The sequence below is a fragment of the Chanodichthys erythropterus genome, chromosome 2 (genome assembly GCF_024489055.1).
Source record: "Chanodichthys erythropterus isolate Z2021 chromosome 2, ASM2448905v1, whole genome shotgun sequence".
NCBI lineage: Eukaryota > Metazoa > Chordata > Actinopteri > Cypriniformes > Xenocyprididae > Chanodichthys > Chanodichthys erythropterus.
In genome coordinates, this window is record NC_090222.1 from 17,445,473 (window position 1) to 17,468,896 (window position 23,424).

At 36.6% G+C, this 23,424-nt stretch overlaps 1 protein-coding gene across 2 annotated transcripts in view; it reads left to right on the forward strand.

Moving 5' to 3' along the window:
* The window catches only part of ttyh1 (tweety family member 1), a 28,677-nt gene continuing 5,253 nt past the window's right edge, over positions 1-23,424 (forward strand). Inside the window, exons 1-12 of one of the 2 annotated variants that reach the window (XM_067393359.1) lie at positions 1-1,337; positions 5,774-6,003; positions 12,068-12,179; positions 14,714-15,054; positions 16,983-17,078; positions 17,345-17,417; positions 19,132-19,207; positions 20,347-20,402; positions 21,021-21,113; positions 21,232-21,324; positions 21,454-21,593; positions 22,668-22,835. In XM_067393359.1, the coding sequence (XP_067249460.1) occupies positions 1,203-1,337; positions 5,774-6,003; positions 12,068-12,179; positions 14,714-15,054; positions 16,983-17,078; positions 17,345-17,417; positions 19,132-19,207; positions 20,347-20,402; positions 21,021-21,113; positions 21,232-21,324; positions 21,454-21,593; positions 22,668-22,835 (1,613 nt within the window). In that variant the 5' untranslated portion in view covers positions 1-1,202. The remainder of the gene's footprint in view (positions 1,338-5,773; positions 6,004-12,067; positions 12,180-14,713; positions 15,055-16,982; positions 17,079-17,344; positions 17,418-19,131; positions 19,208-20,346; positions 20,403-21,020; positions 21,114-21,231; positions 21,325-21,453; positions 21,594-22,667; positions 22,836-23,424) is intronic. The other variant, XM_067393360.1, reaches the window with a different exon arrangement.

Below are 23,424 nucleotides of genomic sequence, written 5' to 3' on the forward strand. Positions count from 1 at the left end.
GGTGTTTTCTCTTAAAGCACTGTTAGTATTTAAAATCAGCCCAAACAAACACACCCCTCCCTACATTGTTCCACCACCAAAATGCATGAACACGCAATGCAAAATAATGCTACGTGAAAAATAAAGAGAAGATGACAAACGAACGACAAGGAAGAACAAAAAAAAGCATACAGTACACAAGTATATACAAGCAAGAGTCTGTTGTTAGACAAATAATAGCTATGTTTCCCTCCAAAGTTGCAAATTTTATATCGCATAAAACATTTGCAAATAAAGCATCCAGTGAGTCGAAAATCACTTCCTGATAAACTGGCACTAAATATCACTAAGAAAAGTAGGAGAAGCCATTGCATATAATCATTTTCATATATAATAAATTACTTGCGTCTCAGAGCGCAGGCGAAACGCAATAAACGTGTTATCTCGCTTTTGGAGGCAGATGCTGCTGTTTGGAAATGCAGTTGTGTAAGATAGTTCCGGGTGGGAATTATAGCGAACCACTCTGACGACAGATTTTGCTCAGGCATTTCAGAACAACCAAAACAGCATTTCCGATGCTGTGCGACGAGATAGGTCTGCTGGTTAGTCCAGTTCTGCTGTCCCATCATGCAAATCAAGTCACATGATTTTGTGATGCACATCGAGGAATTTATTTTAGTGTGTTTCAATTGTAGTTTATGCGCATGTTTTCTTATTTCCTTCAACGAGCGCATACGTTTTTAATGCACATTTTTACAATTTATCCGCATCTTGCCGTTTCTGTCCTGCAGTTTGATGCAATGTCCCAAAATGCACATAAAAGCAAGTGGATGGAAACAGACTCTCAAAACTATGCTGTTACTATAGCTAACATTACAATAACAGCGTAAAACATAGCAAAACCAATGTTACTCAATATTACTAAGCAGCCTTCCTGCAAAGGTTTCTCCAGCGCTGGAAAGCTTTTCTAATGTTTCCAATCTTTTTCCAGTGATATTCCTCTTGCCTTTTCTCTTTTGTAATGTCTCTCAGTCATCTCTTGCTTACTCTCTCCCCACCCCCATCACCCCCCTACTGCTGATTGGCTACAAATGTGTTGTGGTGCTCAGTCCGATCCACTTTTAACAGCGTTTCTCAGAAATTACTTACTCTACCTATTAATAACCAAATGTTTCTCAACCATTACAGACATTTGAGAAAGACAGAGGTGATTTACTGCAGTCATGGCAGCCATAGCAACTGTCCCCAACTATGCCCCATCGATATGGGTACGGTTATGCCATGCCATTCCTCGCCTGGACTTGACCCTGCAGACCCGGGAAAGCGTGTTCACTCCAGACAGCTGGGAGTATCAGCAGGTAACCCTCTCGCTCTCACTCACGCTCACTTCTCCCAGCCCTTTCCCTGTTTCTCACTCTCAGAAACAATTTTCACATCTGACAGCTGGTGGTGGGCAGTGGGCAAACTCATCTCTTGGAGCGACACACAGTTATTTCTGTCTCGCTCTCTATTTTCTCTCCTTTGTTTGCATCCTCTCATTTTGTCTAATTATATCATATATATGCAATATAGTGTGTGAACAGTCAGAAATGTCTTTTTTCTTGCTGTCAGAAATATTTACACATTGACTCATATCTCACTCCTCCAGGACTCTTACACGTTAACACACACTCTCAGAGAGATTAAACTGGAATGTTATAGTCAAAACCTTTAAAAGCACTTTTCTGTCTGCAGTTTAGAAAAGAATTTACTCAGAATTGTATCTCGCATTATCTAATGATCAGTGGCTAAAGAATCATAAACCTGCAGTATCAGAGACTAAAAGCATGATGGACTGATGTAAAAATGATAACTCCATTATGACAGAGGTCCATTTATTTACATAAGTGTGTTTCCACATCACTAACTTTTTGATAAAAGATATGATTATATGTCCAACACATTAGGAAAGGAACCTTGAAGCAGTGAATGTGACTTAAATGAGGGTGTGTACATTCCATTTTGGTTTAGAAAATATTAAATATATAAAATATTAATAAATATGTACTTATTTTTTATGTAACATTAGTTCTGGTTTTCGAATTTGAATCTAAGTCTGTGATTCAGCCATTTCAGACAGGCTCTTAGTCTACTGAAGGAATTTCTCTGTAATATACATGAGACATTTTTCCACTGTCAGGCCGAATGGTTGTTAGAATTGTAAGGAATGGTTCGAGTTGAGTTTCCACTTGAGCCTGGTATGGCATAACACGATGACAAACCATTTCGCCCCGTAATTCTCGGCACAGTTGTCTAATCGTGTTGAATCGTGCTGGTAGAATTCATGAAGTGATGTCGCCACTCAGGATTGGTCACTTGTCTGTTCCCTGGCTACCAGTTTCTCTGTGGCTACAAATTAATAATGAAATTAAAAAATATATATCTGATCATTCTCCATAACATGGTCGCTGTTTACATATCATCAGCAAACCGTTGCATTACCAAGGCAATGACTGATGCTTTTGTATTACATTCCAGAGAGCGGCTGTTATCAGCCCCACAGTGGAAAATGAAACCGTAACCGTACCAGCTGGCCCGGATTGGCACGGAATAGAATGGTTATACAATGAGAACCGTTCAGCCTGACAGTGGAAAAGCGGCTATAGGTTATGTAGGTTACCATTATCTTTACACCAGTAGGTGGTGACAAGTAACTTTATGATTGAGTCACTGATTCATTTATTCAAAAGATTCATTTAACCACACTGATTCATTCAGGAACAAAATGGGACGATCTATATGAATGAGTCATTGAATAATTCACTCAACCAAATGATACAGCATTCAGGAATGAAGCACAACTACAGTGTGTTGTGCTGTGGCTTTGTTTGGAGCTTTTCTTTGTTGACAGAGCAAAATCAGAGATAGCAACTGGCAATATTGTGTCTATTTGTTACTAAATTATTAATATCTTGTTTATTGAACTCTTGTATAAAAGCCACTTCCTCGTTGCTCCAGTAACTTATCCGAAACAGTTTATTGTTGCTAGTTCTAACATGACATATGAACTTAACTAGCAAATATAAGTTTTAAACAAATCTAACTGAGACACATCTTTTGCGCTTAACAAGCACATATAAACATATTTCAGTTCTGCTTTAAAGGTGCCATTGAATTGAAAATTGAATTTACCTCGGCATAGTTGAATAACAAGAGTTCAGTACATGGAAAAGACATACAGTGAGTCTCAAACTCCATTTTTTCTCCTTCTTATATAAATCTCATTTGTTTAAAAGACCTCCGAAGAACAGGTGAATCTCAACATAACACCGACTGTTACGTAACAATCGGGATCATTAATATGTACGCCCCCAATATTTGCATATGCCAGCCCATGTTCAAGGCATTAGACAAGGGCAGCCAGTATTAACGTCTGTATGTGAATCATCAGACTAGGTAAGCAAGCAAGGACAACAACGAAAAATGGCAGATGGAGCAATAATAACTGCATGATCCAAGATAACATGATATTTTTAGTGATATTTGTAAATTGTCTTTCTAAATGTTTCGATGAGCATGTTGCTAATGTACTGTTAAATGTGGTTAAAGTTACCATCGTTTCTTACTGTATTCATGGAGGCAAGAGCCGTCATTATTTTCATTTTTAAACACTTGCAGTCTGTATAATTCACAAACAACTTAATTCTTTATAAATCTCTCCAACAGTGTAGCATTAGCCGTTAGCCACAGAGCACTATCAAACTCATTCAGAATCAATGTAAACATCCAAATAAACACTGTACTTGCACGATTAGACATGTTACATGACAAACACTTTGTAAAGATCCATTTTGAGGGTTATATTAGCTGTGTGAACTTTGTTTATGCAGTGATAGAGTCGAGAGCTCGGGAGGGGGCGGAGAGCGCGCAATTTAAAGGGGCCACAGCATGAATGTGCGCATTTCTAATTATGCCTCAAAAATTATTTAAAAAAAATCTATGGGGTATTTTGAGCTGCAACTTCACAGACACATTCAGGGGACACCTTAGACTTATATTACATCTTGTAAAAAAACATTTGATGACACCTTTAAGAGATTAAAGCAGAAATTGTGCATGCTGTTTGATGCTTCTGATTCAGTGTGTAATCTTTTCTGTAAAAAATGACTTTCTCCTCTCACAATCTAAGTATGCAGACTTGCAGAGACAGCTATAAGTATGTCACTGAAATTGTAGGTTGATTGCCCACAAAAAGTGCAAACACTTGTTGATTTTAAGTATAAAACTATTTAGTTTAAGTTGATTACAAAATAACCAGATGCACACAAATATTAGTAATTTACAAATGTAGGGAGATTGCCTCGATTACATCATTTGCAGTGCTGTATAGTAGCGGGCGATCAGTGCAGAGCTCATTAAGCACCGTTTGTTTGCTGCAATTCTATGATTGGTGGATATTTCTCTGCAGCATCATGTATTTCTTTACCAAGAATTGCACTGTGAAATATTAAGATAAAATAATATGACTTTAACAGAACTATATATCATTGTTAAACAGCCTCAGAGCTGAGTCTTTTCAGGCTTTTAAATTATCATTAAAAGTAATTTCCTTTGTGGAGAAAATGAATGGGAGTTTTACTTCTGGAACACAGCTGTTGTAATTTAATTTGTGCAGTTCCATTTGGTGACAAAATCGATGTAGAAAAACAGCTATAGTGAGGTTGCTCTTAGGAAAAGAAATAGCTTCACCACAAAAGGATAAAGGTGGAAGAGACAAAGCCAGATTATGCTGGATGCCTGAATGGATTTACAGGATAAGATGTAGATGATAAGAGAAAGATGTGCTATAGGAAATAACAGACTGTGAGAGAGTAAGAGAGATGGTAGAGAGAAATGAAAGAGAGTAATAGTGGGAATTGAGAAGAGAGGAGAAACCACGAAGAGGAGAGAGAGCGAGAGATAAAAAAAAAAAAGAGAGAGAGAGAGAATCAGAGGGAAAAGCAGTGAATGTATTTAAGTAGGTCACAGATTATTAATAGAGATCCAGTGGCTTGGATAAAAAGAAAGAAAGGGGGAGAACAGAAAGGGATGAGTGAGCAGAAGAGAAAGCATGGAGAGAAACCATGGGGAAAAGAGAAGGAGACTGTGGGGACAGAGTGATAGAGAGATAAATTGAGGAAGATGGATTGGGACCAGTTTGCAGATGTATATTATATGAAACCTGAATGCACAATGCGTGTATGAATCTGACAGCAACCTTTATTTACACCTCCCCTTTTTTTTCTCTTTGAGTGGAGCATCCATGCTGTAATAGCCAATAAGATTAAAGAGACATCCTCCATTTTATGTGACACTGGTTTCCATACAGTACATGCATGCGCTCGAATGGTATGCAGTATGAATATTCTGTGCTTTTTTTTATACTGAAAGCAATTGGTGTAAGATTTCTTTTTTCAAACAATTTTCACTTAGAAATTGCTAGATTTCCCAAACAATTACAAAGAACACATTGAATTAAACCTGAAATTCTGAAGTAGAAAGACTGAAATAGTATTTTCTTGTAAAACACACTAATCTGTTTTATTAACTTAGAAAAATAATTTTTACAGAGTTAAAATATTTTAAGTAGCCTAATTCTTTTTTAAACGTGAGTTTAATGATAATCAGTTTCAAGATTGCAAATCCACTACTCACTGTTTCTTAGACCAATGACATTTCTAAAAACTAATGTCATGCGCTAGACTAGCTAATGCTTACTAAATTGATATGTAAAAGGCTTTTCTTCCAACTAATTTCCCATCCTCTTTTTTCACAGACTCTCCTGGTCCTCTCCAGCTTCTCTGCCATTGCTCTCGTCCTCTCGTTGCTGGTTGTTCTCTCCTTCCTCATCCACTACTGCTGCTGCCATCGTGGCGAGGGGGGCAGGGATGCAGAGGAAGAGGAGGAAGACGATGATGCCAGCGGTGGCCATGGATACAGCGGCAGAAAGGGGCGGGGCATCTGCTGTGTCACATGGGTATCGGTTACAGCCGTCACATTGTGTTGGTAATAACTGTTAATGACAGTAATTTTTATGTGCCAGTGATTACTTTTGTGGATACGTTTTTTTTAATTCAAAAGATGATAGAAACTCAAGTACCACAAAACGCACTTTTAAGATTTTACATTTGTAGTACTATTTTGTATTTTGCCTTTGTGGCACCATAATAATGCAGTCCAAAAAATGATATCTATGTTGTTTGCATAAAAGTGTGGTTACACTAGATTTCACACACATGCAAATATGGAGATTTGAAAAACACGCACATACAAAGTTTAATTTCAAAGTTTCAAAGTTTACATTTCATACCAGAATACCAGAGAAAAGTTTGGTGAACTCTGAACAATACTCCATCTAAATGCCTCTTTGCTCAATGAAAAATACAGACTTTTAAGCCACACTGTTTTGTGGGAATTGGAGCAGATAATATATTTTAACATGTTAAATCTATTAACATTTTATTGGACTGTATTCTACTCCTCTTAAAAAATTGCTTTATTCTGTTCATAATATTGAAAAGAGGTTGAATTAAGTTAACCTTAATCCAAATTAGGTTTTAAAATTTTTAGGTAAATGGGTCTTAAATAAATATCTATTTAGTTTGTATTTTAAATTTTCATAAATCATATATGGTTTTAGAATATATATATATATATATATATATATATATATATATATATATATATATATATATATATATATATATATATGTTTTAGGGCTGTCAATAGATCAATATCGTGAAATTAAGCATACACCATTTTGTTTAACATGTTCTTTTTGCAATCATTGCCTATATCCAGCAATGTAAACCATCAGATTGAAGTGTGATTTTCACAAAACTGTATTTTTCAGCTTTTTTCAAGGTAAATTTAGATGTCTTTCCAAATAACCAAATTGTATGATTTCATATAATTCACACATTTATGTATAACAAAGCACCCATAAAAAAAATCACAGCAAAAAAAGGTTTTAGAATTCACAATGTATAGTAGGCCTATGTGCAACAGCAAAAAGTCAAGTTGCGATACTGAACAGGACCACATGTGGAGATGCCAAAAAAACCCTAAACCAACCGCCTTGACCTACATATATACTAAAGTACACAACAACATACAGAGGACAAATCCAAACATTATCCTGAATGTGAAAACAATGTGAATGTACTGAAATGTGTCTGTGCATAAATATAGTGTGCGATCTGTGCGTCGAGAGTGCTCATACATGATTTGTTTGTGCGTCAATATAACGGACTCACTCGTGCTTAATGTATGACTCCGCAATTATCTTTACTTTGATTGCAATCCTCATCCATCAAAACTTTATTAGCAAGAAGCTGGTTTGCCATACAGCGGTGGGATGTTTCGACGTTCCGTTCAGACAGGAGCAGCGCGCAGGAGCAGAACAGTTAGTTTTGGATCTCGAATCTGATAGGCTGAGAGCTTTTTCTAGCCATGCAATATTCTACTAATATCATATGGATACAAACAGTTTCACAATTTGTAATACTCCACTTGTTTCTGCCGGATCTATACTGGCAACCATTCTCACAGACGAGCAAAGCCACTATAATTTTATAAATACTACTGTTATTGTGTCATGGAATGTTAGTTTTAAGAGTTAAACTCTTAGTTTTAAGAGTTTTTTAGGCGAGAATGTAGTTTAGATATCAAAAATGCGATTTATATATAAACAGTGCCTATTTGAAAATAAGTGAGTCAGTAGCAAAGTCTTTTATATTGAAAGTGACAAGGTTGTAAACAAGGACATTTAATTTAAACAACACCTTATAAGATGCAACCGATAAATGCATCAACTAGCACTGTCATAGGAAATCCCCTTAACCGTGAAAAAACAGTACTAAGACAAAGATATTGCTCTCCACAGTAGACATTCAAACTGATTTTTTTTTTAAATTTTATAATGAATATAAGATTGACCTGAAGAATATCAGATGCACTTGCTTAGTCATTCTCTCTCTCATAATACTCTAGTCTACTAAATACAATAAGCTTCAATGAAGCAACTCAGCGTTCCTTTGTTTCTAGTTCTAAAGTGACGTTTTAGAATTAGTAACAGAGACTTGGGCTCAACTGTTAAGCTCTCAACTTGAGATTTGAATTTGTGATGGAAGGAAGAAGTTCCATACAAAAGAGGGTTTTTAAAGACAGTTGTTGATTCTTATTTATTTACACGCTTGTGCTCTCAAACTGTTGTATACAAGCAATATCACACTCATAGTCATGCGATATGGCTGTATATCAGCTGATATAGAGCCATAACACACTCCTACTCGTGTGATTAAAAAAAAAAAAAAAAAAACTTAATTTACATAATACATTTAAATGAAATATATATATTTTTTAAAAAGTGACATAATATTGTCATTTTCCATGCCCAAAATTTAGTGTGGCCACATCTACAATAGAATTATTAAAACTATAAAGTCTATATATGGTCAGAATTTTTGCCACCCTTGGTAAATATGAACAAAGAAGCCTGAAAAGAAATCTGCAGTGTGAATCCTTTTGATCTGAAGTTCACAAAAATCTAAACTTTCATTGAAGTAAAATAATTAAAAATGGAGGGAAAATCTTATTATGAAATAAATGTTTTTCTCTAATATGCATTGGCCACAAATTATGGCACACTTTTATTCAGTACTTTTTGCAACCTCTTTTTTCCAAGATAACAGCTCTGAGTCGTCTTCTATGATGCCTGATGAGTTTGGAGAACACCTGACAAGAGATCAGAGATCATTCCTTCATACAGAATCTCTCCAGATCCTTCAGATTTCCAGCTCCATGTTGGTGCTTCTTCTCTTCAGTTCACTCCACTCATTTTCTTTAGGGTTCAGGTCAGGGGACTGGGACGGCCATGGCAGAAGCTTCATTTTGTGCTCAATGATCCATTTTGTGTTGATTTTGATGATTGTTTTGGATCATTGTCCTGATGGAAGATCCAACCACGGCCCATTATAAGATTTCTAGCAGAGATTTAGATTTTTTTATCAGTTGGTATTCTTTCTGACTCCAAGACTCAACTAATTTCTGCAACAGTCTTTAGCCACTCAAACGCTCCTCCTCACCGTGCATTAGGACGATACAGACACATTTCCTCTTCCAGGTAGATTTGTAACCTCTTTGTAAATTGGAGCTTCTTAATTATTGTCCTGATGGTGGAAAGAGGAATTTTCAATGCTTTAGCTATTTTTTTAAAGCCACTTTCTATTTTGTGAAACTCATCAATCTTTTGCTGCACATCAGAACTATAATCTTTGGGTTTTATCCCTTTGGAATTTGGGAATTTGGCCTTTGTTTATTTATACTCCTGTAAAACAAGAAGTCATGGCCAGACAAGTTCATGTTTCTATTATATTATTTTACTCATAATAATTTCTAGGTGTGCCAGTATTGTGGCCAATGTGTTTTGGAGAAAAAACATTTATTTCATAATGTGATTCCCCCCTATTTTCAATTCTTTTACTTCAATGAAAGGTTAGATTGTTTTGTGAATTTTTTTAATGAAAGATCAAAAGGATAAACAATGCAGATTTATGTTCACAGCCATCTTTGATCATGTTCACCAAAGGGTGCCAATAATTCTGACCATGACAGTATATAATGATCCATAATTTCTTTGTGCATTGTGTTATATTTTTGATGCACAACAACAGGACTTTGATGACATCATCTGTGTCTTGTCTGTGACCGCTTCAGCGATCAAGCAATTTGCATCATTTAGAGATCAGATGACATTTAGCACCTGACATCATCCATTCAGTCCCTGTGGGAAAGTACTAATGAGTGAAAAAGAGAAATGTTCCCTACTGTATTTAACTCCCGCCATGTTGTGCTTTCACACATCAGAGTGCAGAATCAGTAAACTGTTCAGGGCTTCTATTATTAGCAACTGCCCATATCTGTATAAGAGAAATAGTATTCCCTGCACACCCCATTTCCAGACTTGCATTAGATAAAGATATCATGATTTGCTCCTTCAATTATATGCACTCATTGTGCAGAACGATCCCATTTAACATATTTATGAATATGAATATGAAACCCAATGCATTTTCATCCTTCCTTGATCTGAACCATCAGCATGATGTATTAATGCTCTTTATGTCACACATAAATTTTGTGAAATTATCATTGTTTCTGTAAGAGATGGTTTGGTTTGCTCTGTACGTGATTTCATGATGCAAACGTTCTGATGTGGCACGTGTTCCGCCTGCAGGCCCGCCCTTATGACATCACCCCCTTCCCATCTACGCTGACCTCTTTTTCTGAGGGATTCAAAAGCTACATGCTGATTTACAGTGAGGACTGCATATAGGCATATAAACACCTTTACTGCTCGCATTGCAATATTAATTACTGAGTCAAACACATAAACACACTCTTCTGCTTTGGCTTAATCTGGGTCAAACAGCAAAAGATTGGGCTGTGCTATTTTTGGCAGGTTGGAAAGGATTGGACAAGCATCTGGCCCAAGCATTAATCTGAATATTTGAATGCGAAATAGATATGTAAATGAGTGGATTATCAGTGTTGATGATTTAGATTCCAGTGCTCTTTTTTAAAGTCTGTTTGCATGAAAACCATTTAATATGTACACTATCTTTTAAATGTTTTAAAAGATTTTTTTTTTTTAAAAAGAATTAGTCATTTTATTCAGCAAGAATGCATTAATGTGATCTAAGAGGCATGTTAGATTTCAAAGATTTCAAACTCAAATAACTTTCTTGAAATGTATCTAAATATATATATATGAAAATATTAAGCATCACATTTGTTTTCAACATTCATAATAATTAAAAATTTAGCAGCAAATCAGCGTATTAGAATGATTTCTGAAGAATTAAGTGACACTGAAGACTGGAATAATGATGCTGAAAATTCTACTTTTCCATCACAGCAATACATTATATTTTAAAATATATCAAAGGCATAATATGAATATTAAAATATCCCAAAACCAATAGAACAATGTTGTATATTTTGTGTATTGATTTGTGTATTTATATTATCCCAAATGTTTCAAAGAATGTTTAAATCCAGAGAAATAGGCAATTTTAACAAGGACACAGATCGTGTCTGTGCCTCGCCTATCAGTGACATCATTCCTGTGTTATCCCCAATTTTCTGGTTTTATTTTATAGAAACCATGGAAACACCAAAGACGCTTCAATATATTATGTGTTTTATTAGATAGGTGAGCAACTGTTTGGATACATTCTTTGACAGAAAACTAATCATGTTATAAAGCTCAACACAGTAAGTCTTATTGTTTAAATCTGGTTTTCTTGAATTACAGCGAGTAACATGTTTTACCATGCCTAATATCGATCTAGCTTACTGCAGTGCCGCAGAGCGAACGCACAGATTAGCACTATAACAACTTTCAACAAACAAATGTATCTAATATGATAAAACTGTGCTGCGTTACCCCACATACGCTTGACTGGAAAAAGTGGAAGTGGTTGTCTGCGGCATAATAAAAGCTCCATTGCTCTCGAGCCGTGTGTTGTGATTGTCTGTCATAAGCAATCGCTCCAGCGGCCTTGTTTTGCTCTGATGGTCTTCAGCCACACCCTGCTTCATACTGCAGTAATGTTAATAAATCTTTAATACATTAGCTTATCCATGAATATGATTTCTGCCTGAGTCTTTTCCACCGGCTGTAGATGTGAAGACAACACCTCCCATGTTTCCACAAAATCGAGGTGTCATCAAGCTACGCCTTTGTTTTGAATAAGCGCCCTATAGTGGCGAAAAATGACATATTGTGCCTTTAAAATAGAAAACAGCTATTTACTTTTTTATAATATTTTACAAAAATGTTTGTATTATTGTTTTGTATTATTAACTGTATTATTGATCAAATAAATGCAGCTTTAGTGAGCATAAGAGACTTCTTACCAATCTTACCAATCCCAAAGATTTGAAGGGTAGTGTTATTGTAAATGTAACTAGATTAAATATGTCTCATTTTTCTCTCTATTCTGTTTTTCCTCCCTCTCACTTTCTTTTTCTTTGTCTCCTTGTTCATATTTCTGCTTTTTGTAGTGTTGCCATAGGCATTGGTTTCTACGGCAACAGTGAGGCGAACGATGGGATGTATCAGTTGACCTCATCCTTGCTCACTGCCAATTACACACTGGCTTCCATCGATCTTCTGGTGAGAACAGAAATGCACGCACACGCACACACACACACACACACACACACACACACACACACTCATACATACACAAAAGCTTATTCCATCAATCTCCTTTTGAAGCACTAGGGACCAAAAGAAATGCAGAATGCTCAGCAAACACACTGCATGATTTTATTACACTGTGATTGCAATAAGCGAACTGTGGAATTCAGATGAGTCTTATCTGTTTTGAATGTGTGTGTGTGTGTGTGTGTGTGTGAGAGAGAGTGTGAGAAAGAGAGAGAGAGAGAGAGAGAGAGAGAGAGAGAGAGAGAGAGAGAGTGTGTTTTTGAATGCATTTGTGTGTGAGATAAAATCCTCTCCGGGTATTGATTTGGCGGGTTGCTCATATGGTCAATCGATGAATGTGTGTCAATCTGATTAATGACCTACTTTACTTCTACTGTACTTTTACAAGACCCTCTCCATTCGTTCCATGTTTTTCCACTGCATTCCTTTGTCCTCTTATCTCCCACACATCTTTTCCACTACTCTTTACTTGGTAACACTTTACAGTAAGGTTCCATTTGTTAACACTGAAAAGAAAAACACTTCTAAAGCATTTAGTGTTGTTTGTTAATATTATTTTCGACATTTACTATACATCATTAAAATCATATGTTGTGATAATATGGACTTGAGCTTACATGAAATAACAATGAACAGTTAACTAACATTAAAGGGTTAGTTCACCCAAAAATGGAAATTCTGTTATTAATTACTCACCCTCATGCCGGTCCACACCTGTAAGACCTTCGTTCATTTTCAGAACACAAATTATGATTTTTCATTTTTCATAAAATCCAATGGCTCAGTGAGGCCTCCATTACCAGCAAGACAATTAACACTTTCATATGCCCAGAAAGCTACTAAAGATGTATTTAAAACAGTTCATGTGACTACAGTGGTTCAACCTTAATGCTATGAAGCGACGAGAATTCTTTTTGCGTGCCAGAAAAGCAAAATAACGACTTTATGATAATATCTAGTGATGGGCGATTTCAAAACACTGCTTCATGAATCTTCGAAGCTTTACGAATCTTTTGTTTCAATTCAGTGGTTCAGAGCTTATATCAAACTGCCAAAGTCACGCCTCCCAGTGAACCATTGACATTTCGAAACACTTATCACGTAACAAAGCCCTGTTTACTAAAATCACGTGACTTTGGCGCTCCGAATCCTCGCTATTGTCATAAAGTCGTTATTTTGGGTTTTTTTTGGCGCACAAAAAGTATTCTTGTTGCTTCATAACATTAAGGTTGAACCACTGTAGTCACATGAACTGCTTTAAATACGTCTTTAGTAGCTTTCTGGGCATCTGAAAGTGTTAATTGTCTTGCTGGCAATGCAGGCCTCACTGAGCCATTGGATTTTATCAAAAATATCTTAATTTGTGTTCTGGAGATTAACAAAGGTCTTACGGGTGTGGAACGACATGAGGTTGAGTAATAAATGACAGAATTTTCATTTTTGGGTGAACTAACCCTTTAAAGGCCCAATGAAATCAAATTTGACAATTCTCATTTTTTTAATGGAATATTGCCGTATTTATCATAAATGTATGTGCCCTCATAATCTTTAATCAAAATAACTTCCACTCCCTCTTGCAGTGACATCTCTTCTCTTCTCTGATGACGTGCTCAATGGTGTGAGATCACAGCAATAGGAAACCACAACTATCCAATGATCCAATCATTTCCCGATGAACAAAATCAAGTCCCGCCCTACATTTTTTCTTATTTGAAAAGCCGTTTCACTTGTATATACATCACAATAGCAAAGAAAACACAACAACTTTCGTTTCATGCCGACTCTAACAAAGATTAATAAATACTGTTATTGTATTGCTCATTGTTAATGTTAGTTAATGCATTAACTACAGATGTACATATACTAAATTTCTCCGCTGATACTGATAGCCGATTATTCAGAATGATATCTGCCGATCGATGTAGTATGATAGTTTGATTTTTGCCCAAATAATGCTGTATAAAACTATACAGGGAACCCTCTCATTTGGTACACTATAATATTAGAGGTTACAATTAAAAACAAAGGTATTATATTCAACTGCTATTTATTTTCACATGTAATAATTACACTCAAATAAGTCAAATAGAGCCTGCTTTTATGTAGCTATTTTTTTTTTACTGTTAATGCGTTATCGTCATGTTAACTTGCCATAAATTCAACACAATGGAGATTTTTTTCACACACAGTATGAGTTGCAGTCAGACATGTTTTTCTGTACCCTTTTGATTGACAGGATATAATCGTCTCAAAATCATTAGCTGTTTTTAAACAATCAGCCGATGACTGGTAATGAAAATACATTGGTGCATCTCTAGCATTAACTAATGTCAACTAATGGGGCCTTGTTGTAAAGTGTTACCCTTTTCTTTTGTATTTAAGATAGTATGTTCATAAATCAGATCTGGGTACATATGCATTGTGTTCATGCCATTCAAAGTAAAGTACTTCATCATAATCTTCCCCTTTCACATGCCCAGGTTTCAGACACCGTGGCCGGGCTGCAGCAGTCTGTCTCAGGACCCTTGACCTCTATGGAGGATGTGTTTGGAGGACATAAGCCAGCGCTCGTGCCTACACGCTCCTGCAGGCGTCTTTCAGAGAGGGTCGTGTCTCTCCTCTCCAACCTGACTCTGGGACGAGGTCTGATCCCCATCGCTGATGGATTTTACAGGGCGAATGGAAGCGAAAGCATAGTAGGAGCACTTACCCCAGCCCCACCTTCTGTAGCCCCCACTCTCAGTCCATCCGCCAACAGCATTCCTGCTCCCTTCTCCCCGGGCTGGGCAGCCAGCACCCTCATGGTGAATGAAGATTACAGGTGAGGAGATGTCAAAAGCAGGAGTGCTACTACAGTTAGGGAAACAAAATGTCCAGATTTGTGTGTTCAGTGTTGATAAATGTTGATATTCAATTGAAAAAACTACATTGTAACACTATGTGCTTAAAGGGATAGTTCACCCAAAAATGAAAATGATCCCATCACTTACTCACCATCAAGCCATCCTAGGTGTATATGACTATCTTCTTTCAGACAAACACAATTGGAGATATTTTTAAAAATATCCTTAGTCCTCCAAGATTTATAATGGTTGTGAATAGGGGCATTTTGAAAAAAAAAAAATGCATCCATCCATAATCAGAGTAATCCATACGGCTCCATTGGGTTAATAAAGGCCTTTTGAAGCGAAGCGATGCATTTTTGTTAGAAAAATATCCAGATTTAAAACTTTATAAATTCAAATAACTAGCTTCCAGTGGACGACCGTATGTATACTGTGCAAGTCGATTTGGGCGAATGAGTATCCTTTGACCCTGACGCAATGACGAACGCGGAGGCACAGAGAAGAGAGCAAAGCAAAACACCGGTCACGAATTAGAAGTCTAAAACAAGAAATTTTAAAGAGAAATGTTGGAGGATTTTGATATAAGAGAAGAGGAGCTTGAATTTGTTGCCCAGCCCTATTTGTTTGAACTGCGAGAGACGTCTTAGATTACAATACTCCTACATCCCGCATACATAGCATCAGTGGGTTACTCATTTGGTGCAAGTCGAGTTGCGCAGTATGAATTTATAAAGTTACAAAAACGCATCTCTTCGCTTCAAAAGGCCTTTATTAACCCACTGGAGTCGTATGGATTACTCTGAATATAGATGGATGCATTTTTTTCTTCAAAATGTGATTTGAAGAAAAATCCCCCCCCCCCCCCCCCCACCCATTCACAACAATTATAAACCTTGGAGCACTAAGGATATTTTTAAATATATCTCCGATTGTGTTCGTCTGAAAGAACATAGTCATATACACTTAGGATGGTTTGAGGGTGAGTAAATCATGGGATAATTTTGATTTTTTAACTATCCCTTTAAAGGGGCCATATTCTATGCCTTTGAAGAGTTTTATTCTTAGTCAAGATTTTTGAAGCTTAGTTTTCATAGATGTTGAAGGTTATACATAAACTTTTGGACCATGAAAATTAGTAAATGATGACTAAATTTTCATTTTTGGGTAAACTATACTGTTACCTTTTTTTATGGAAATATGAAATTATTTTTTAATGAAATTATACTCTAAATAAGAAAACTACCAGTAGGTGGTGGTAAATGTCATAATAATTAATTAATTAATTCATTCATTCATTCATTCATTCGATTTGTTCATACATCTGATTTATTCAGGAGTGAAGTAAATTCTCTTTATGAATGATCCATTGAATCACTGGTTCACCCGATTCATTCAAAATGCAGATTCAGAAAAGATATGCCCCTCCTTGTGTTTTGCTCGCAGATTAACAGTTCTGCTTTGTCTTTATATTTTAGTTGGAAAAATTGAGCAAAACAGATAATATTATGTCTAAAATAACACTTTTGTATGCAATCAGTATCATATTTGCACTTGTGCTATTTTGGACAGAAAAACAGCTTAACTTAGCTTAACTGTATCATATGATGTAAATATGAGTCAACAACTCAAACGGGACATTTTGCCCCCCATATCTTGAATTTTAGGGACATTCTAACTACATTATATAGCTAGGCTTCATCACGCAGTTGTTTCGCTGCATCGTATTCGTCATCAAACAGCTGTATGAAATGTCAGATGACCTAATGCAAAATTTGGTTTAGTAATTTTTTTCAGTTTATTTGTCATTGGCAGGTGTGACAGAAATGTTTGAGTAAGTTTTTAGATTTCACTGTCTGAAAGGGACTGTATTGAAGATAACGTCTCATCTGTTTTTGTTGTTTAGGTGGCTGTCATACGTGCTGCTGCTTTTACTGGATCTAGTGGTGTGTTTCTTTATTCTTCTGGGTTTAGCCAAACAGGCCCGCTGGCTACTTATTCTGTGAGTTAAACTCATTTCTGACCTGCTTTATGTGTTTAGTAGATTTGATATGCACACAACATTCCTGCATAATGTAAAAAGTACATAAACATTCACAGTAATGTTTTATTATGTATATTATGCATCTGAATTGCCCAAGATAGAAAATGCGTACAGAAAAAAATTAGTTTTATTTTTACTTGCTGACACCCACTCAGCCAAAGAGAGGCAGATGGTAAAAATGTGTATGTGTGTGTGTGTGTGTGTGTGTGTGCATGCATTTGCAGGATGACAGTGCTGGCTTGGTTGGCTCTGTTTCTGAGTTGGGGTTCTCTCGGCCTGGAGACGGCCACAGTGGTGGTGAGTATTCAGGCAATGTCTAGCCAGACAGAAAAACAACAGCTCTCCGCAAGCGGACATCCAGCACAGAATACCGCCATCTGTGTGTGAATGAGTGTGTGTCAGCTCGCTTTGCGGAGACATTTGTGTTCACTGAAAAATCCAGCCAAAGCTCTGTGAATGTGACTTTTTAAGTTTTAAAAGGTCACACCAGCCAAGATGCAGTCACTTATTGTCTGCTTATGAAAGAAGGAGAGAGGAATAGAGTGTGTTTGTGCGTGTGTTATAATGAAAAAGGTTTTCCACTCTGGGAACTCAGCAGTCATGGCACAGTCCCAAAAGGGAGGAAAATAGGGCAGAGATTAAAGCTTCAATGCATGTGAATCTGAGTGTCTATGTTACTTCGTAAGAAAAAAAGGAAAAAATGGATGCTGTGGAGAAGATGAACATAAGAGATTTTGAAAGCAATAGAAAAAGAAAAAGAAGAGAGTGAGTGTGAATGTTCTGATAGTAATACAGCAGTAGTGGTCACCTGGCCTTAAAAAAAATAAAATAAAATTACAATATAAATACACTGTTCAAAATAGTAAGTAAGATTTTTTTTTGGGAAGAAATAAATTTATTCAGCCAGAAGGCAATACATTAAACAAAATTAGCAGTAAAGACATTTATAATGTTACAAAATATTTATATTTCCACAAAAATATAATGCATCAACTCTTTCAACATTGATAACAATAAGAAATGTTACTTGAGCCCCAAATCAGCATATTAGAATGATTTCTGAAGGATCATGTGACACTGAAGATGGGAGTAATGATGCTGAAAATTCAGCTTTGCCATCACAGCAATAAATAGAATTTTTAAATAAATATAAATGAATGAGTAATAATATTTCACAATATTACGATAAATAAAGGCAGCCTTAGTGAACATAAGAGACTTCTTTTGAGAACAAAAACTTAAAAAAAAAAAAAAAAAAAAATGACCTAGCCCAGACTTTTGAAGGGTAGTGTATATATGAAGGAGAAATGTTATGGGTTACCAGTAAGAATCTCAACCAAAATATGGCAATACCGATGATAGAAAGAAAATGAAAGAAAGAAAGAAAGAAAGAAAGAAAGAAAGAAAGAAAGAAAGAAAGAAAGAAAGAAAGAAAGAAAGAAAGAAAGAAAGAAAGAAAGAAAGAAAGAAAGTGACAGGACGAGATGGCAGTCGTTGGCCTACAAAACAAGAGTTTCATTGTACCGATCCAGCCAACAGGAACAATTGCCCAGCACTCCCCCTTTATAATACATACGCACACACATACTCAGTTTTTCTGTCCTCTCTCCATCGCGCTCTCTCTCTTTCTCCTGACCCTCTTTAGTCCTCTTGTGAAGTTCTTGGTAATATTGAGTGCTATTCGCTTTGATTAATTACTTACATTCCATGAGCGAGAGCAAGTGTGTGTAAAAGAGACAGACAGTGCAGAGTGGACAAGAGGAATGATGGAAAATCGGAAAACTGGTTGAGGGATGAGAAGAAAATTAGGATTTAGGGGCAGTTTGCATATGTGTCAGTGAACACTGTAGATCAATAGCAGAGCAGTGGGACGAGAGAGACTGAGGGAAGTATGTCACTTGGTCACTGTGCCACACGGTTAACATCTCTCTTCTGTATTTGCTTTTGCTCAATTCCCTTTCTTGCTCTTTTTTGTTTTTTTCCTCTCTCTCTCTCTCTCTTTTTCTCTCAGGCCCTGAGTGATTTTTGCTTTGACCCAAACACATTTGTGCTTAACTCCACTCACTTCAACTCTAGGACAAGCACAGGTGCTGTAAAGCTCTTTCATTCGCAATTGCTCTGTTTCAAAACCTATTGAGTTGCTGACATAAACAGCATTTTAGGGCATCCTAACAGTGCAGGCTTTCGTGTTTACGTCCGAACGGCGGCTAAGTATTGGCCAACGCTGTTCATGTTAGCAACACAACACATGCATGTGATGCTGACGCAGGATAGAGACGAAATTGTTAAATAAAGTTGTAATTTTTGTTTTGTTTTTGCACACAAAAAGTATTCTCGTCGCTTCATAACATTAAGGTTGGACCACTGTAGTCACATTGACTATTTTAATGATGTCTACTACTTTTCTGGACCTTGAATGCACCAACTCTATGGAAGATTAAAAAAAAAACATCAAAAATATCTTAATTTGTGTTCTCAAGATGAAGGTTTTATGGGTTTTGGAACAACATGAGGCTGAGTACTTAATGACAGAACTTTCATTTTTGGGTGTTCTGACTCTTTAATGTGACAAATACTTCTGACCAACTTGAACCCGTTGCAAAATCTGTGTGGAGAAATCGTTCACCCTCATGCAAAAATCCTGATTCTGTGGAATGAACTGGATTTCGCTGTTGAAAATTCTTCAAACAATGGTTAATGTGGTAAAATATCTCAGTCAAACATGTCTGTATAGTTCATGTTGACATAGTAAACAATCAAAAAGCACCACAATGGAATGCTAAAATGCAAAATCTTGAAAATTCGTTGAATAACGGTAAATGTGAATGCATATTTTTAGCTGCATGCTAAAATATCTCTGTCAAAAGTGTCCATCTAGTTCATGTTGATATAGAAAACAATGGAAAAGCAGCACAATGCAATGCAAAAATCATGAAAATCCGTCAAACAATGGTAAATGTGAACACATATTTTTAGCTGCCCGATAAATTTTGTGTCCATCTAGTTCACGTTCACATAGAAAACAATGCGCAGTGGAATGCAAAAACGCTTCTGTGTGAACGGCCCCTTAGAAGGCAGCTGCATATATTGGCAGTAGGCAGCGAGGCAACTCGCTAAGTTTTGGAACAGAGCTAACTGTCCATCTGCCTTCATCTCTGACACATACACAGTCTTACCCACGCCTTGTATCTTTTTATTTTCCTCGCTCTCTCTTTTCTCTAAATAGAAATCCTGGATTATTACCTAACCTGCAGCAGGAAAATGAGCAGCCCTTTTCAACAGGTGTGCCATCTTGTTACATGACAGTGATGTCATAGAGATTACCAAAGCAGTAAAAAATAGAATGTTGATGATATCACGAGGCAGAATTCCCCAAATATAAGGAATTATAATGATGTCACAAAGCACAGATTAAGATTAAAAAGCAATGCCATTTATGTCACGGTGGGGATGAATAGAGTAAAGAGGATTATGACATTATAATCAAGATTTTGTAATCAAGACCGACTGACAGTGTTGATGAATGGAGAAAGGAATTTGATGTCATAAAGGAAATTATAAAGACAGTGAAATAACATTATTAATGTGAAAACGAAAGGCCAGTTTCAAACTGACTGTGTAATAAAACTGCTGCTCTAAAAAGAAAGTGATTTCTGAGTTACTGTATTGAATATTTCCTTTAATACAGTCCATAAATGATGCAATTATCCTTGAGCCATTGAAATTTATTATGCTGCTTCATAAAAGCCAACTGACTGTTTTCCTCCTCATAAATAGGCTGAAATGCATGTGGTGTGAATCATGCCTTAAGACCAGAATATGCATTAAAAGGCAGTTAGATGTTTTAGCTTGTGAAATTCTGTTAAATCAGCTAAATTCTGTTTGTTGAATGGGCATAAGATACTGACCCAGTCCCAGAGAGCGCTTTCCAGCATCCACTCTCACCTTTCCAGTCTGGAGAGAGACGCCCTCCCACGGTTTCCAAAGGCAGAGGTATCTTAACAATGCTTTCATTGTTATCAGTGCTACAATATGGTAGAAACTGACATGAAAGATCAGTAGCAGCCATACAGTATGTGCTGCTTAGCTACTGTGTTATTTTCCCTTGTAGAAGTCACTCAGGGAGGTACAGCAGATCCTCAACACCACTGAGGGCAACTTCCACCAGCTGGTAGCACTTCTCAACTGTCGAGGGCTGAACAAGGTAACCATAGCAACCTGTTTTCCACCTCAGCCTGTCTGTAAGTGAGAATCTAATACTCTGCAATTGAGCTTGATGAGCTATACTTTTTCATATTTCAATCTACTCCCTGTTTTCATGTCACTCTCTCAGGATTATGTTGACTCTCTGAAAGGCCTGTGCTATGATGGGATGGAGGGGTTGCTCTATCTTTCCCTGTACTCGTTTCTCTCCGCTTTGGCGTTCACAGCTATTCTTTGCTCTCTCCCTGGAGCCTGGAGGAGTTTCCACAGGTTAGGTGAACTTCATCACTCCAGCCAGTCTAACATCCCATCTGCTGTTATTTTCATAAATGGCATTTCTGATTATATTCATGCCATTAATTATTTTGATGACAGTGTTAAGAGGGATGATCTACATAAAACAAGTAGTGGTGCACTTGTGTATTGTGCATTTTGTGTATTTGCAGTTTTAATTAGATTAGACTGAATAACAGATTTTTGCACTTTGGACTTTTGTACCCCACTGTATTCATGAATGCAGAAGGTGCATGATGAGAATGAGAATGGTTTTTATACAGAAAAAAATAACAAACAAAAAATCTTTCAGAATGACCCAAGACTGAGTAATGCACAGCCTTTACATGTTAATATGTAATATGTTTAATGTGGATATAAAGATTAATGCTTGCCGGAAACCTGAAAACTTCAGATTTTTAATGCAAAACGAATTACATGATTCCACCATCCTCAGCAACGAATGCAGCGAAACGTTAATGGAGGTGGGATGCTCGACTCCACTACAGTGGTAACATAATAGACACTGACAGCCGCTCTCATCAGCAATGCACAGATGAGAGAAATATGATCTCAACTTAAGGGCATTAGTGCTTAAATGCATTGCACTACTTTTATCTGGATATGGTATTAATGTCACTATACCATTAGTTCAGAAAGCTCAGTCACTTACTATTGATTCAGCCTGACTTGGTACACTCCCTCAAAGTGCCGGATGTTGGCAAATCCAATTGTTTTAAGTAACAGAGGTGGCTGCAGTGCTTAATTGCAGTAAAATTGTGTTCAGAGCACAAACTCCATTTTCACAGACAGTAGATGGCAGATGCATAGATTACTGAAATGGCAAAGAGGAACAAGATCAGATTAAAGGATTACCTACTTGACTAGGATTATTTTATTTCATGACAATATCTACATGTATGAAGAAATGTTTACTAAATGTCTTTATTTAATGTCTAAAGGCCTTTGTTTTTGCAAATGCACACATAACACAAAGCATATAAAGAATATACTTATTTCATGACATTTTTTCAATTTTGTATGTTCCATAATTATTACTGGGTGACATAGTGATTCAGAGGACTACGAGGACTCCGACAGCGAAAGCGAGGACCCCTTCACTTCTCATCAGGCACGTAGACAGACGTCCACGGGCTCCCAGCGAGGGGCCTTGCCCCCCTTCTATAGTTACCAGGGGGCCGGCTGGACTCCCCCCTTTTCTAGCGCGCCTCCGTTACCGTGAGTAACATATGCACAGACACACAGACAGACAGACAGAATGACCCTACCCATAAACCACCACAAGGTTGTGTACATCACCCACACATAGCTTAACAGCAGAACCTCAATTTTTCTCCTAAATTATTTACTTAAGTATCTGGAGTTCTAGGAGTGCCACTTACAAATAAAATAAAGGATTAAAATGTCAATTTATTAATTAAAAATAAAAATGCTAATAAATAAATCAGTTTTCAAACTCACAAATAAATAGACGCTCATAACTATTTATTAATTTATATATAATATGTAGTTAATTATAACAATAAAATAATAAAATTGATACATGCATTTTCAAACCAATAATTAAAAAGCCATATTTAAAATTATGTATTTAATTTAAGTTTACAATGTTAGCTAAATGTAACAAAATATAATAATACTTCAATTGCTTTCAATTTTATTCAATTCAATTTTTAGATTTTTAGATGTCCTGGACAGACAAGGGGCTCGTTCGGCACTATGAAACGGGTTCGGCACTGTGAAAGGGCCTTAACATTTGCTAATAACAGATGTTCCCTTTTAGTCAGTCTCGTTCGATGTTATGTCG